Source organism: Myxocyprinus asiaticus, chromosome 6, assembly GCF_019703515.2.
Source record: "Myxocyprinus asiaticus isolate MX2 ecotype Aquarium Trade chromosome 6, UBuf_Myxa_2, whole genome shotgun sequence".
Classification (NCBI taxonomy): Eukaryota; Metazoa; Chordata; class Actinopteri; order Cypriniformes; family Catostomidae; genus Myxocyprinus; species Myxocyprinus asiaticus.
The window spans coordinates 7,706,225-7,720,019 of record NC_059349.1 but is presented as its reverse complement, the minus strand read 5'-3'; the positions used below and the strand labels follow the sequence as shown (position 1 = coordinate 7,720,019).

Below are 13,795 nucleotides of genomic sequence, written 5' to 3'. Positions count from 1 at the left end.
GTTCGCGCGGCACTTAATGTGCGGACCTCCGCTTTTAATTCCGGGAACGTGGAGGAGCATAAACAAATCAGAACCGCAAAACGCCAGTACAGGAGTAAGATTGAAGGACAGTTTAACACCACCAACTCTAGAAGCATGTGGCAGGGAATTAACATCATCACGGACTTTAAAGGGAATAAAAACTCCGCCATGAACACTGCTGCCTCTCTACCGGATGAGCTAAATACTTTTTATGCTCGTTTCGAGGGAAATAACACCGCCCTTGCGGAGAGAGATCTCGCGGCTGAAGCTACAGAGGTTAGTTCACTCTCCGTCTCTGTAGTGGATGTAACCCGATCCTTCCGACGGGTGAATATCCGCAAAGCCGCTGGCCCAGACGGCATTCCGGGCCACGTCATCAGAGCATGCGCGAACCAGCTGGCTGGTGTTTTTACGGACATTTTCAACCTTTCCCTCTCTTTGTCTGTAGTCCCCACATGCTTTAAAACATCCACCATTGTGCCTGTTCCAAAACAATCAAAAATAACTTGTTTAAATGACTGGCGTCCTGTTGCTCTGACCCCCATCATCAGCAAATGTTTTGAGAGACTAATCATAGATTACATCTGCTCTGTATTGCCACTCTCTCTTGACCCGCTGCAGTTTGCGTACCGCAACAACCGCTCCACTGATGATGCCATTGCATCTACAATACACACTGCTCTCTCCCACCTGGAAAAAAGAACACTTATGTGAGAATGCTGTTTGTAGACTACAGCTCAGCATTCAACACCATAGTGCCCTCCAAGCTAGATGAGAAACTCCGGGCTCTGGGCTTAAATAGCTCGCTGTGCAGCTGGATCCTGGACTTGTCAAGCAGACACCAGGTGGTTAGAATAGGCAGCAACATCTCCTCATCACTGACCCTCAACACTGGAGCCCCACAGGGCTGTGTTCTCAGCCCACTACTGTATTCCTTGTACACACATGACTGTGTGGCAACACATAGCTCCAATGCCACCATTAAGTTTGCTGATGACATGACGGTGGTAGGTCTGATCACTGACAATGATGAAACAGCCTACAGAGAGGAGGTACACACTCTGACACACTGGTGTCAGGAGCACAACCTCTCCCTCAACGTCAGTAAGACAAAGGAGCTTGTGGTGGACTTAAGAAGAAAAGACAGAGAACACAGTCCCATCACCTTCAATGGAGCACCAGTGGAGAGAGTCAGAAGCTTCAAGTTCCTGGGTGTCCACATCACTGAGGAACTCACATGGTCCATCCACACTGAAGTTGTTGTGAAGAAGGCTCATCAGCGCCTCTTCTTCCTGAGACGGCTGAGGAAGTTTGGAATGAACCGCCACATCCTCACATGGTTCTACACCTGCACTGTAGAGAGCATCCTGACTGGCTGTATCTCCGCCTGGTATGGCAATAGCACTGCCCACAACCGCAAAGCACTGCAAAGGGTGGTGCGAACTGCCAGACACATCATCGGAGGTGAGCTTCCCTCCCTCCAGGAAATATATACAAGGCGGTGTGTGAAAAAAGCTTGGAGGATCATCAGAGACTCCAGCCACCCAAGCCATGGGCTGTTCTCACTGCTACCATCAGGTAGGCGGTATCGCAGCATCAGGACCCGCACCAGCCGACTCCATGATAGCTTCTTCCCCCAAGCAATCAGACTTTTGAACTCTTGATCTCCCATGATCAAAATACATCAGCACTGCACTTTATTACCCTTACTCTTATATCTCACACTGGACTGTCATAAATTATATTATTATTATTATATTATGTTCTACTGACTATCAACTGACAGCCTGAATGTCAATACAGTACAATACTGTACATTCTATATATATATACTTTTTATATATTTTTATTTTTTTTATTTTTATTGAATAATGTGTATCTATATAGTGCATATTGTATACTGTACAGTGTATGTTATTATTTGTATACTGTTGAGTGTAATTATGTGTATAACAGATGTTTAAATTGTGTTGTGTTAATTTGATGTTATTGTAAATTGGTATATGTCTCATCACTGTCACGACTGCTATGTTGATCGGAACTGCACCCAAGAATTTCACACACCATTGCACTTGTGTATATGGCTGTGTGACAATAAAGTGATTTGATTTTTGATTGATTTGGTTACAGCATTAGTTTTCAATTAGTATTGTTAGAATTCAATGACCAGAAGTAAAGTACAACAACTTTAGAGCAATTTTCTAAGGAAGAAAATAGAAAAGCTCACCTGAGTGAAACTGAATGGAGTGTTCAGCACGGTGTAGAGGGCATACTAAAAAACAGAGTAAAGATTAATTTCCAAGACAAAAAAATAAAGTACAACAAAAAGTGTTTTAATATATCTTACCATGAGCATGAAAACTCCACAATCATTGCTGTCAGTCTGTTGAAGAAGGACCTAGGATCAGATACAAAGATAAGAATTTGAAATAAAAACAGAAATATGATTTAATGTGACGCCGTCAGATATAAATAAAATAAAAAACTCTGTCGTCTTTTACCCTTGCAACAGTATATAGATCACCTGGGCCTTATTCTGATTTCCTTGGTGAATTTGCAAATTTTTTATCAGATCTTGTAGTTATAGTAGATAGAGCTTTAATTGTTGGTGATTTCAACATTCACATAGATAATGAAAATGACACATTGGGATTAGCATTTATCGATATTCTCAACTCTCTTGGAGTCAGACAAAATGTAACAGGACCAACTCATCGCCATAATCATATGCTAGATTTAATTCTGTCATATGGAGCTGATGTTGATACTATAGAAATTCTGCCACAGAACTCCATTTCGTAAGAAAGCAAGCCACCCTAGCGGCTCCCGCCTCAGTCCTTCTACCTACGGGTATGAGGCCAGTGCAGCTAGCACTGGGGGCGATTTGGGGACCCCAATGGGATCGTCTCCGCCACCCTCCGCTCTCCCCTGAACCCTCGCGGCTTGATGATTGGTTTCTGGGCTCGTGGCGCCGCTCAAAGCAGCCACGCCCTGCTCCAGTGCCATTCTTCCCGGAAGTGCACGAGGAGCTGACGATGTCATGGGAGGCACCTTTTACTGCCCGGCCCCGATTCCGCAGTTCCCCCACTCTCACTACCCTTGATGGTGGGGCAGCCAGGGGCTATATGGCGATTCCCCCAGTGCTTAAGGTGCTCACGGTGCACCTATGCCCGCAGAGCGCCACCACCTAGCGCGGACACCCTAAGCTCCCATCCAAGTCCTGTAGGCTCACGTCGTCCCTGACGGCTAAAGCCTACAGTGCTGCTGGACAAGCCTTCTCTGCCCTGCACGCCATGGCTCTCCTGCAGGTCCACCAAGCCAAAGCACTGAAAGAACTGCACGAGGGTAGTTCCACCCCAGATCTGATGCAGGAACTGCGCTCGGCGACCGACCTCGCTCTCCGAGCGACGAAGGTCGCGGCGCAGTCTCTCGGGTGGACGATGGCCACAGTAGCGGTCCAGGAGCGCCACCTTTGGCTCAACCTGGTCGAGATGGGTGAGGCCGACAAGACACGGTTCCTTGCTGCCCCCATTTCCCAGGCAGGCCTATTCGGCGACACCGTCGAGGACTTTGCCCAGCAGTTCTCGGCGGTGAAGCAGCAGACGGAGGCAATCCGGCACATGCTGCCCTGGCGCGGCTCAAGATCCCGCACCCTGTCTGCTCATCGCCAAGGGCATCCCCCTGCGGTGACTGCACTGGCTCCGCCGCAGCCCGCCCCTTCGGCCCAGCCCCGGCGTGGAGCTCACCGCAGGAAGCAGACTCCACCTGTCTCAAAGCCGGTGCCTAAGAACCCACGGAGGTCCTCATAGCGCCCCTGAGATGGGCGATCCAGGGACGAGGGAACCCACTCACGTGGAGCTGGTAAAAAGACCACTCCATCCCTGGTGGAGGGCCGGGCGGAAAATCTTTTGTTGCCTTTTTGTTTGATTTCGCCGCATGCCCAAGTGGCTGCGGTTCCCAACAGTTCAGCAAAAGAGTGGCTTCCTTCCTCCCTGGGTCACATACCCAGTGTGTACAGTCATCACCATGACTACCATCCACGGGTTTTTTCTTGCAGGATTAGTGCTCCAGTGGTGGCCTTTCCGCCCCTGAGTGCCCAGCTATGGCACACAGCCACCCCTGATGTGGCAGTCTCCACGGGTTATGAGGACAGGTCTCTTCCTACCCCATCCCAGGCTGTTCCGGGGGTGGTCACAAGGAGCCAGGTAAGTGCTTCGATGTCCCTAGGCTCAGCACGGCCACGACGTGGTGTGGGACCAAGCGCTCCACCCTGCCGCGAGGCCCCACCTGCCGGTACGTCCGAAGATGTTGTCCCCTTGGTCCCGCTCGCGTGGAACTTGAACGCGTGGCTTGCGCTTTCCAATCTGCCACGATGGCTGATCCGGACAGTCCGACTCGGCTACGCAATTCAGTTCACCAGGTGCCCGCCCAGGTTCAGCGGTATTCACTTCACCTTGGTCAAGAGCGAAAACGCTGCCACCCTGTGCGTGGAGATTGCTACCCTCCTACAGAAGGACGCGATAGAACCTGTCCCTCCAGTCGAGATGAAGAAAGGGTTTTACAGCCCCTAATTCATCGTACCGAAAAAGGCGGTGGGTTGCGGCCAATCTTGTACCTGCAAGTACTGAACAGGGCTTTACGCAGACTCCCATTCAAGATGCTGATGCAGAAACGCATTCTGGTGAGCGTCCGGCATCAAGATTGGTTCGCGGCGGTAGATCTGAAGGACGCGTACTTCCACGTCTCGTTCCTTCCTCGACACAGACCCTTCCTGTGGTTTGCATTCGAGGGTCAGGCGTATCAGTACAAAGTCCTCCCTTTCGGCCTGTCCCTGTCTCCTCACGTCTTTACGAAGATTGCAGAGGCTGCCCTTGCCCCGTTAAGGGAGGTGGGCATTCGCATTCTCAACTATCTTGATGACTGGCTAATCCTAGCTCACTCTCGAGACATGTTGTGTGCACACAGGGACCTGGTGCTCTCTCACCTCAGCCAACTAGGGCTTTGGGTCAACTGGGAAAAGAGCAAGCTCCTCCCAGTTCAGAGAATCTCTTTTCCTGGTTTGGAGTTGGACTCAGTCTCCTTGATGGCACGCCTTACGAACGAGCGCGCCCAGTCGGTGCTGGCCTGCTTGAAGGCGTTCAAACAGAAAACAGCGGTTCCACTGAAACATTTTCAGAGGCTCCTGGGGCATATGGTGTCCTCGGCGGTGGCCACCCCGCTCGGGTTGATGCATATGAGGCCGCTTCAGCACTGGCTCCAGACTCGAGTCCCGAGATGGGCATGGCGCCACGGGACACATCGCATGGCCATCACGCCGGTCTGTCACCGTCTTTTTAGCCCTTGGACCGACCTCTCGTTTCTACGAGCAGGTGTTCCTTTAGAACTGGTCTCCAGGTGCGTCGTGGTCACGACAGATGCCTCCAAAACGGGCTGGGGTGCTGTTTGCAACGGGCAAACAGCCGCTGGCCTCTGGACGGGTCCGCGACTGCATTGGCACATCAACTGCCTCGAGTTGTTGGCAATTCTGCTCGCCCTGCGGAGGTTCCGGCCGTTGATCCAGGGCAAGCATGTGTTAGTTTGGACAGACAGCATGGCAACGGTATCATATGTCAACCGCCAAGGCAGTCTGCGCTCTCATTGAATGTCACAACTCGCCTTCCATCTCCTATTCTGGAGTAAGCAGCACTTCGAGTCGCTGCGAGCCGCTCACATCCCGGGCAACCTCAACACTACAGTGGACACGCTGTCACGGCAAGTTACCCTCAAGGGAGAGTGGAGACTCCACCCTCAGGTGGTCCAGCTGATTTGGAGTCGATTCGGATGGGCACAGATGGACCTGTTCGCCTACCAAGAATCCTCCCACTTCCTGCTCTGGTACACCCTCACCGAGGCTCCCCTCGGCATAGACACGCTGGCACACAGCTGGCCCCCTGGCCTACGCAAATATGTGTTTCCCCCAGTGAGCCTGCTTGCACAGACCCTGTGCAAGGTCAGGGAGAACGAGGAGCAGGTCATCCTGGTAGCACCCTACTGGCCCACCCAGACATGGTTCCCGGACCTCACGCTCCTCACGACAGCTCCCCCCGGCGAATTCCCCTGAGGAAGGACCTTCTTTCTCAGGGACGGGGCACCCTCTGGCCCCTGGACGGGATGCGGAAGACCTAAGCGGTCTACCACCCGTGGTGGTAGACACGGACACTCAGGCTAGGGCCCCCTCTACGAGGTGCCTGTATGCCTTTAAGTGGCGTCTGTTCGCTAGGTGGTGTTCTTCCTGACGCGAAGACCCCCAGAGATGCGCAGTCGGATCAGTGCTTTCCTTCCTGCAGGAGAGGTTGGAAGGGAGGCTGTCCCCTTCCACCTTGAAGGTGTACGTTGCTGCCATAGCAGCACACCACGACGCAGTCGACAGTAAGTCCTTAGGGAAGCACGACCTGATCATCAGGTTCCTAAGAGGCACCAGGAGGCTGAATCCCTCCAGACCATGCCTCGTTCCCTCATGGGACCTCTCTGTAGTTCTTTTCACTGGACGATGGGGCTAGGGGTACCTGCCAGTATCCTTTGGTCAGAGCTAGGGTGGATATATATTGCGCTCGGCCCAGCCGCTCGATGAGCTCGTCCACTCGGTGCAAGGGGTATCCGAAGGTGTAGATTTCATTCAACTTCCGGAAGTTGTTGCAGAAGCGGAGGGTGCCATCACCCTTCGGAACCATCACGATTGGGCTGAACCAGGGGCTTCTGGACTCTTCGATGACCCCGAGCTGTAGCATCCATTACACTTCCTCCTCTATAGCTTGTCGGCTAGCCTCCAGGACCCATTAGGGACACTGTCACATGATGGTTTCAGGATGTGTGCGAATTTCATGATGGATCGTGTTGGTCCGCCCGGGGCAACTGGAAAACACGTCACTAAACTGTCCGACCAGGGCTTCTGATTCCTTCCTTTGATTCGCGCAGAGTTGGTTTACTAGATCTACCACTGGGGCCTCTGTTTGGGCGTACCCGACAACCCGTCTCTCGGGATCGGTCCAGCGTTTGAGGAGGTTAATATGATAGATCTACTCGTCTTCGTCCTGGCTGCCAGATGCAATACATTACAGGACCCGTCCGTTCCACCACAGAGTAGGGACCCTGCCAGGTGACCAGGAACTTAACGTGGCACAGGGGATCAGCACCAGGACCTGGTCTCCAGAGTGAAATTCACAAGCTTGGGCAGGGTGGTCGTACATGCGCTGCTGCCAGTTGTTCGTGCTCCAGGGGCATCACTTTTTCGATCCTCTCTCTCATCTCATGTACATGCTCAATTACTGTTCGGTGCAGCGAGGTCTGTTGCACCCAAGCCTCCCGGGTGATGTCTAGTAGGCCCTGGGACTGGCGACCAAACAGTAACTCGAAAGGCGTGAATCCAGTGGATGCCTGAGGCACTTCCCTGATGCCGAACAGCACGTAGGGTATCATGACATCCCAATCGCACCCATCCTCGGTTACCACACGCTTCAGCATCCTTTTTAGGGTCTGGTTGAAACGCTCCACTAATCCGTCCGTCTGGGGGTGGTAAACCGAGGTGCGGAATTGTTTCACATGCAGCAGCTTGCACACGTCAGCCATGAGCCAGGACATAAATGGAGTGCCCTGGTCAGTGAGGATCTCTTTTGGGATGCCGACTCGGCTGAACAGCAGGAACAGCTCTCGAACGATATTCTTGGAGGTGGCTTTCCTCAGTGGCACGGCTTCAGGGTACTGAGTTGCATAATCCACTATCACCAGGATGTGCTCATGTCCCTGGTCAGACTTTGGCAGCAGTCCCACCAGGTCCATTCAGATGCATTCGAAGGGCACCTCGTTGATGGACAGGGGTATGAGGGGGCTGGGGGAAGGTCGTCATGGAGCCGTTCTTTGGCAGACCGCGCAGCTCTGGCAATAGCGCCTCACTTCCGTGTCCAGTCCGGGCCAATGGAACCGGTCCCTAATTCGTCTCTCAATCCCTAAGTGCCCGGCCATGGGATGCGAGTGGGCCAACTTGAGCACGGTCTCCGTCTTCGTATGCGGCGCCACCAAGAGCATGCCGGGGTGTCTGTGTTCATGAATTTGGTGTTTCGTGAAGTTTATTCAGCATTAATACTGATCTTCAGCTCATCACCTGCGAATGAGAATGTAAAATACATGTTTTAACAATCACAACATTTGAGATATCATTTAGTAAAAACAAAGGAATATAAACATCTGTGTGCATGAATTTTACCTTGAAATATCGAGCTTCTTTTGCAGGTGCAGTATATTCATTTATTCATATATTAATTTATTAATGTTTCTTGTTTCTGGTCGAAAGTAAAATGTTGCGGACCAACTTCTGCTAAGTGGACGGGGCTTATTGTCCCAGCAGTTAGGTATTTTAGGTTTAAAATCATACTGTTTATCTTTCTTTTTCTGTTTATCTTTAATTCAGTGTCTATTAAAGTCATTATTTGTGTATAAATTATTTTACAGTCTACTACTAAAGTGTTGAAGTAGTGCCGAGACGGTGTAGTCACATGGTATCTGTTACTTTTCACAGCGATGTTCAAGATGGACCAATCACATTCATTTGTGGTTACTGGTTAAAGGGATTGTTCACCCAAAAATGTAAATTCTCTAATCATTTACTCACCATCATGCCATCCCAGATGTGTATGACTTACTTTCTTCTGCTGAATACAAATGCAGATTTTCAGAAGAATATTTCAGCTCTGTAGGTCCATATCATGCAAGTGATTGGGTGCCAAAATTTTTAAGCACCAAAATGCATATAAAACAGCATAAAAGTAATCCATAAGACTCCAGTGGTTAAATATATATCTTCAGAAGCAATATAAGTGTGGGTGAGAGACAGATCAATATTTAAGTCCTTTTTTTATTTAAATTCTCTTCCCTGCCCAGTAGGTGGCAATATGCAAGGAGACTGTGAATCACCAAAAACAAAAGAAGAAGAATGTGAAAGTGGAGATTGATACTTAAAAAAGGATTTAAATATTGATTTGTTTCACAACCACACCTATCATATCGCTTCTGAAGATATAGATTGAACCACCGGAGTTGTATTTTGGGTGAACTATCCATTTAAGGATTCAATTTTACCAACAATTTTGAGAATGCCAGCGCTGATTTCCCTTTTTGTTCTGGCCTTAAAACTTAATTTAAAACTTTAACTTTAAACTTGTAAAGACTATACAGCTCCAAAAGCTTTTAAAATTAATGGAAATACCCATTTATAGAATTTTAAACATTTATCATCATAACATTCTGCATTTCGAGCCTATATACAGCTCCCCCAGATCATCGCCGATCCTCCACCAAATTTCACAGTGGGTGTGAGACACTGTGGCTTGAAGGCCTCTCCAGGATCGGCGATGATCTGGGAGTGCTTCAGCAAGGCTGGAATCGGGCAGATTCGTCTTTATGAAGGACGCATGAATCAAGCCACGTACAAGGTTATCCTGGAAGAAAACTTGCTTCCTTCTGCTCTGACAATGTTCCCCAACTCTGAGGATTGTTTTCTTCAGCAGGACAATGCTCCATGCCACACAGCCAGGTCAATCAAGATGTGGATGGAGGACCACCGGATCATGGCCAGCCCAATCTCCAGACCTTGTTTTGTCAAGTCAAGTCAAGTCAAGTCAAGTGTCAGTCTTTGGAGTCATGGTTTTTTGGATAGCACTTTGTAAATAAACTGCACTTAGGTTCTTCACATCATCATCATCATCATCGTCTTCATCTGCCTGTCATTGCCTGCCCGCCAATGTTACATACATTTAAAGTCAGAAGTTTACATACACTTAGGTTGGAGTCATTAATATTCATTTTTTAACCACTCCACAGATTTAATATTAGCAAACCATGGTTCTGGCAAGTCATTTAGGACATCTACTTTGTGCATGACACAAGTAATTTTTTCAACAATTGTTTACAGACAGATTGTTTCGCTTAATTGACTTTACCACAATTCCACTGGGTCAGAAGTTTACATACACTAAATTAACTGTACCTTTAAGCAGCTTGGAAAATTCCAGAAAATGATGTCAAGCCATTAGCCAATTAGCTTCTGATAGGAGGTGTACTGAATTGGTGGTGTACCTGTGGATGTATTTTAAGGCCTGCCTTTAAACTTGGTGCCTCTTTGCTTGACATCATGGGAAAATCAAAAGAAATCAGCCAAGACCTCAGAAAAAAAAAAACTGTGGACCTCCAAAAGTCTGGTTCATCCTTGGGAGCAATTTCCAAATGCCTGAAGGTACCACGTTCATCTGTACACACAATAGTACGCAAGTATAAACGCCATGGGACCCTGCAGCCATCATACCGCTCAGGAAGGAGACGCATTCTGTCTCCTAGAGATGAACATAGTTTAGTGCGAAAAGTGCAAATCAAGGACCTTGTGAAGATGCTGGAGGAAACAGGTAGACAAGTATCTATATATCCACAGTAAAACAATCCCTATATCGACATAACCTGAAAGGCTACTCAGCAAGGAAGAAGCCAATGCTCCAAAACCACCATAAAAAGCCAGACTACAGTTTGCAAGTGCACATGGGGACAAAGATCTTACTTTTTGGAGAACTTTCCTCTGGTCTGATGAAACAAAAATGGAACTTTTTGGCCATCATGACCTTCGTTATGTTTAGAGGAAAATGGGTGAGGCTTGCAAGCCAAAGAACACCATCCCAACCATTGAGCATGGGGGTGGCAGCATCATGTTGTGGGGGTGCTTTGCTGCCAGAGGGACTGGTGCACTTCACAAAATAGATGGCATCATGAGAAAGGAAAATTATGTGGATATATTGAAGCAAAATCTCAAGACATCAGACAGGAAGTTAAAGCTTGGTCACAAATGGGTCTCCCAAATGGACAATGACCCCAAGCATACCTCCAAAATTGTGGCAAAATGGCTTAAGGACAACAAAGTCAAGGTATTGGAGTGGTCATCAAAAAGTCCTGACCTCAATCTGATAGAAAATTTGTGGGCAGAACTGAAAGCGTGTGCGAGCAAGGAGGTCTCCAAACCTGACTCAGTTACACCATTTCTGTCTGGAGGAATGGGCCAAAATTCCAGCAAAGTATTGTGAGAAGCTTGTGGATGGCTACCCAAATCATTTGACCCAAGTTAAACAAATTAAAGACAATGCTACCAAATACTAACAAAGTGTATGTATACTTCTGACCCACTGGAAATGTGATGAAAGAAATACAAGCTGAAATAGATCATTCTCTCTATTATTATTCTGACATTTCACATTCTTAAAATAAAGTAGTGATCCTAACTGACCTAAAACAGTTTTCTGTGATTAAATGTCAGGAATTGTGAAAAACTGAGTTTAAATTTGTTTGGCTAAGGTGTAGGTAAACCTCTGACTTCAACTGTATAACTACATATTATTTTATTAAACCGGAGGGTCCATCATTAATGTCAATAAATCAAACTCTTTCACCCATTCAGGCTTTTTCAGTGAATGATAACTTAAATTTCAGTCTGTACCTCTACATAATTCACAAGAGTGGGTTGTTTACCCAGTGACATCCTGAAAAAAAAAGTTTTTCCTGTGCTGATTATTTAAAGCACCTACTCAATTATGATTTTTAATGTGTTTATCTGATATGTGATATTTATATATACAAAACACAAGAAACATTTTTTATTACGGAAATGGAGATTTTTTTTTATTTCATTTAAATTATGTCATTGTCATTATCGTAGAGAGTCTCTGTCTCCACCAGGCAAAATGTAATTTTTGGTGTTTGACTATGCCCTTTCTGCCAGTTATCCACTCTTTCTGCCATGGGAAAATACTAAACAGTCAGTTCCAATGAGCACGGGAAACTATCCTCAAAGGAATAGTTTATCCAAAATTGAAAATACTATCATCATTTACTCACGCTCATGTAATTCCAAATCCCTATGTCTTTCTTTCTTTTTTCTGTAGAACAAAAAACTGCACAGAGGGAACACAGTCATGCAGGTCTGGAACAACATGAGCGTGAGTAATTGATGATAGTTTTTTTTTTTTTTTTCATCTTTGGGTGAACTTTCCTTTAACAGGGCATCAGTTGTCACATAAAAGCTGCTGTTCTTCTCAGTCGCTGGTAAGAACTGAAACCTCCTGCAGATGCAGCTGCACAACACCATCCAGGACTTTACTAAGACCTTTACATGCTGTCATGGCCACCTCTATTAATGTGTTCAAGTGGTCCTGATGGAGTCGGGCGTCCATCTGCAGCAGGGCGATATTCCCACTGAGGGGCAGCAGCACCAGAGCCAGTGAAGTGCTCCCTCCACTCTCCTCCACATGACAGAGATCAGCCAGCGGTGTGTCTTCCACAAAGCTGGCAGTGCAGGTGCACACATAGTCACGCATGGGAATGCCAGCGTCCACCAGAGCCAAAGTGGCAGCATTGACACATGCGCTGTAGATCCCACCATCCACCTGCAGAATATACAGGACACCATAAGAGACTCATGATTTTCATTCCTACATGAAGAACAGCACATATAATGCACAAATGTCTCTATTGTGTTGGCTGATATAGTCACGTGATCTGCTGAACTTTGCATGTTTGATTTGAATGCACATACCTTGACATAGGTGTCGATCTGTGATCATGGGTAGAGCTGAAAACTCATGGGTTTCAAGTGAAGACTCATCTCACTGGACTTGTGGTCATCGTGTAGACATCTCTTCCTCTCTGCTTTGCTGAATGTGGCCATACTGTACTGACAGTTAATAACTGCTCGATCATGCAACGATTTACGTGCCTCGTGTCTAGAGGAGGGACAAAGAGTCAAAACTGTGAGACCAACTTAAACTGGCTTGAGCTGAGCCAACACTTAAGCTGGTTTAAGCAGATTTCTTTTTCAACAGGGAAGCTCTGATAGGCATGTACTTTATTTCTGATACTTGAGCACATTAATAAGTACTTTTATTGAAGTAAAGGTTTAAGTACAGTCTGTTAACTTCACATTCATCATGTCTCTACACCCCTACCAGAGCTTTAGTGTTTCCCTTTTTGTTTTATGAAGGTCACAGTAAGGTCACAAGAAGGTCGCAACTGTCTGAAACTTTTACAGTAGCATTCTTAATTCAGAACGGACTCTGTATTTTATTAAATTAATAATTTAAATGGACTTCACTGAAACAAATAGACTTTATTTTCACATTCCACACATTATCACAACACTTTAATAAACTTTCAGAAAGCATGAAACAGCTACTGCATCTTTAAATGTTGTTTGTCTCTTTTCAGACTTCCTCCTCAAGTGAAAGTGAAAGTTAAATCAGGATCCATTTTGTGACGACTGCAGATATTACACAGAGAAAGAGCTATTCAACATATATCACAACTTCTACTCCTCTGAAGTGTCTGAAACAATAAATCAATGCATTGTGAAGTATATTGTAGGTGATGGTCAGTAGTGAAGTGAACATCAACAGGTGAGTACTGAGCTGCTGTAAAACACTGAGATCAAATTTCACTCACAAGACAACATTAATTCTCTGAAATGATTTGATGAACACATGAACTCCAGACAGAACAATCAGATACAGTGAATAAAACAAATACTGAGACTTTTACTGCTTATATCTGAATAGACAGTATGTGTGTGTTCAGTTCTTTTGCAGGTATAAATCAACATTTTAAATGTGTCATGGCCTCCAGGAAGAGGCTCTTGAGAGAAAGTGACACAAAGACAATGAAAAGGTGAGAGAATTTTAAGAGTTTGTTTTATATTTAGCAGAAGTAAATGGAC

General features: G+C 46.7%; 1 protein-coding gene and 1 pseudogene across 22 annotated transcripts in view; one reads left to right on the top strand and one right to left on the bottom strand.

Moving 5' to 3' along the window:
• Positions 1-11,888: 11,888 nt before the first annotated feature.
• LOC127442180 (exosome complex component RRP41-like) lies at positions 11,889-13,120 on the bottom strand (annotated as a pseudogene).
• Positions 13,121-13,327: 207 nt separating this feature from the next.
• LOC127442855 (NACHT, LRR and PYD domains-containing protein 3-like) overlaps positions 13,328-13,795 on the top strand; it is a 39,087-nt gene continuing 38,619 nt past the window's right edge. For all 22 annotated transcript variants that reach the window (XR_007897533.1, XR_007897532.1, XM_051701113.1 and 19 more), the window contains exons 1-2: positions 13,328-13,478; positions 13,657-13,746. Coding sequence is in view for 20 of the 22 variants with exons in the window: in XM_051701113.1 (XP_051557073.1) it covers positions 13,450-13,478; positions 13,657-13,746 (119 nt within the window). In the remaining 2 variants the exon portion in view is untranslated. The remainder of the gene's footprint in view (positions 13,479-13,656; positions 13,747-13,795) is intronic.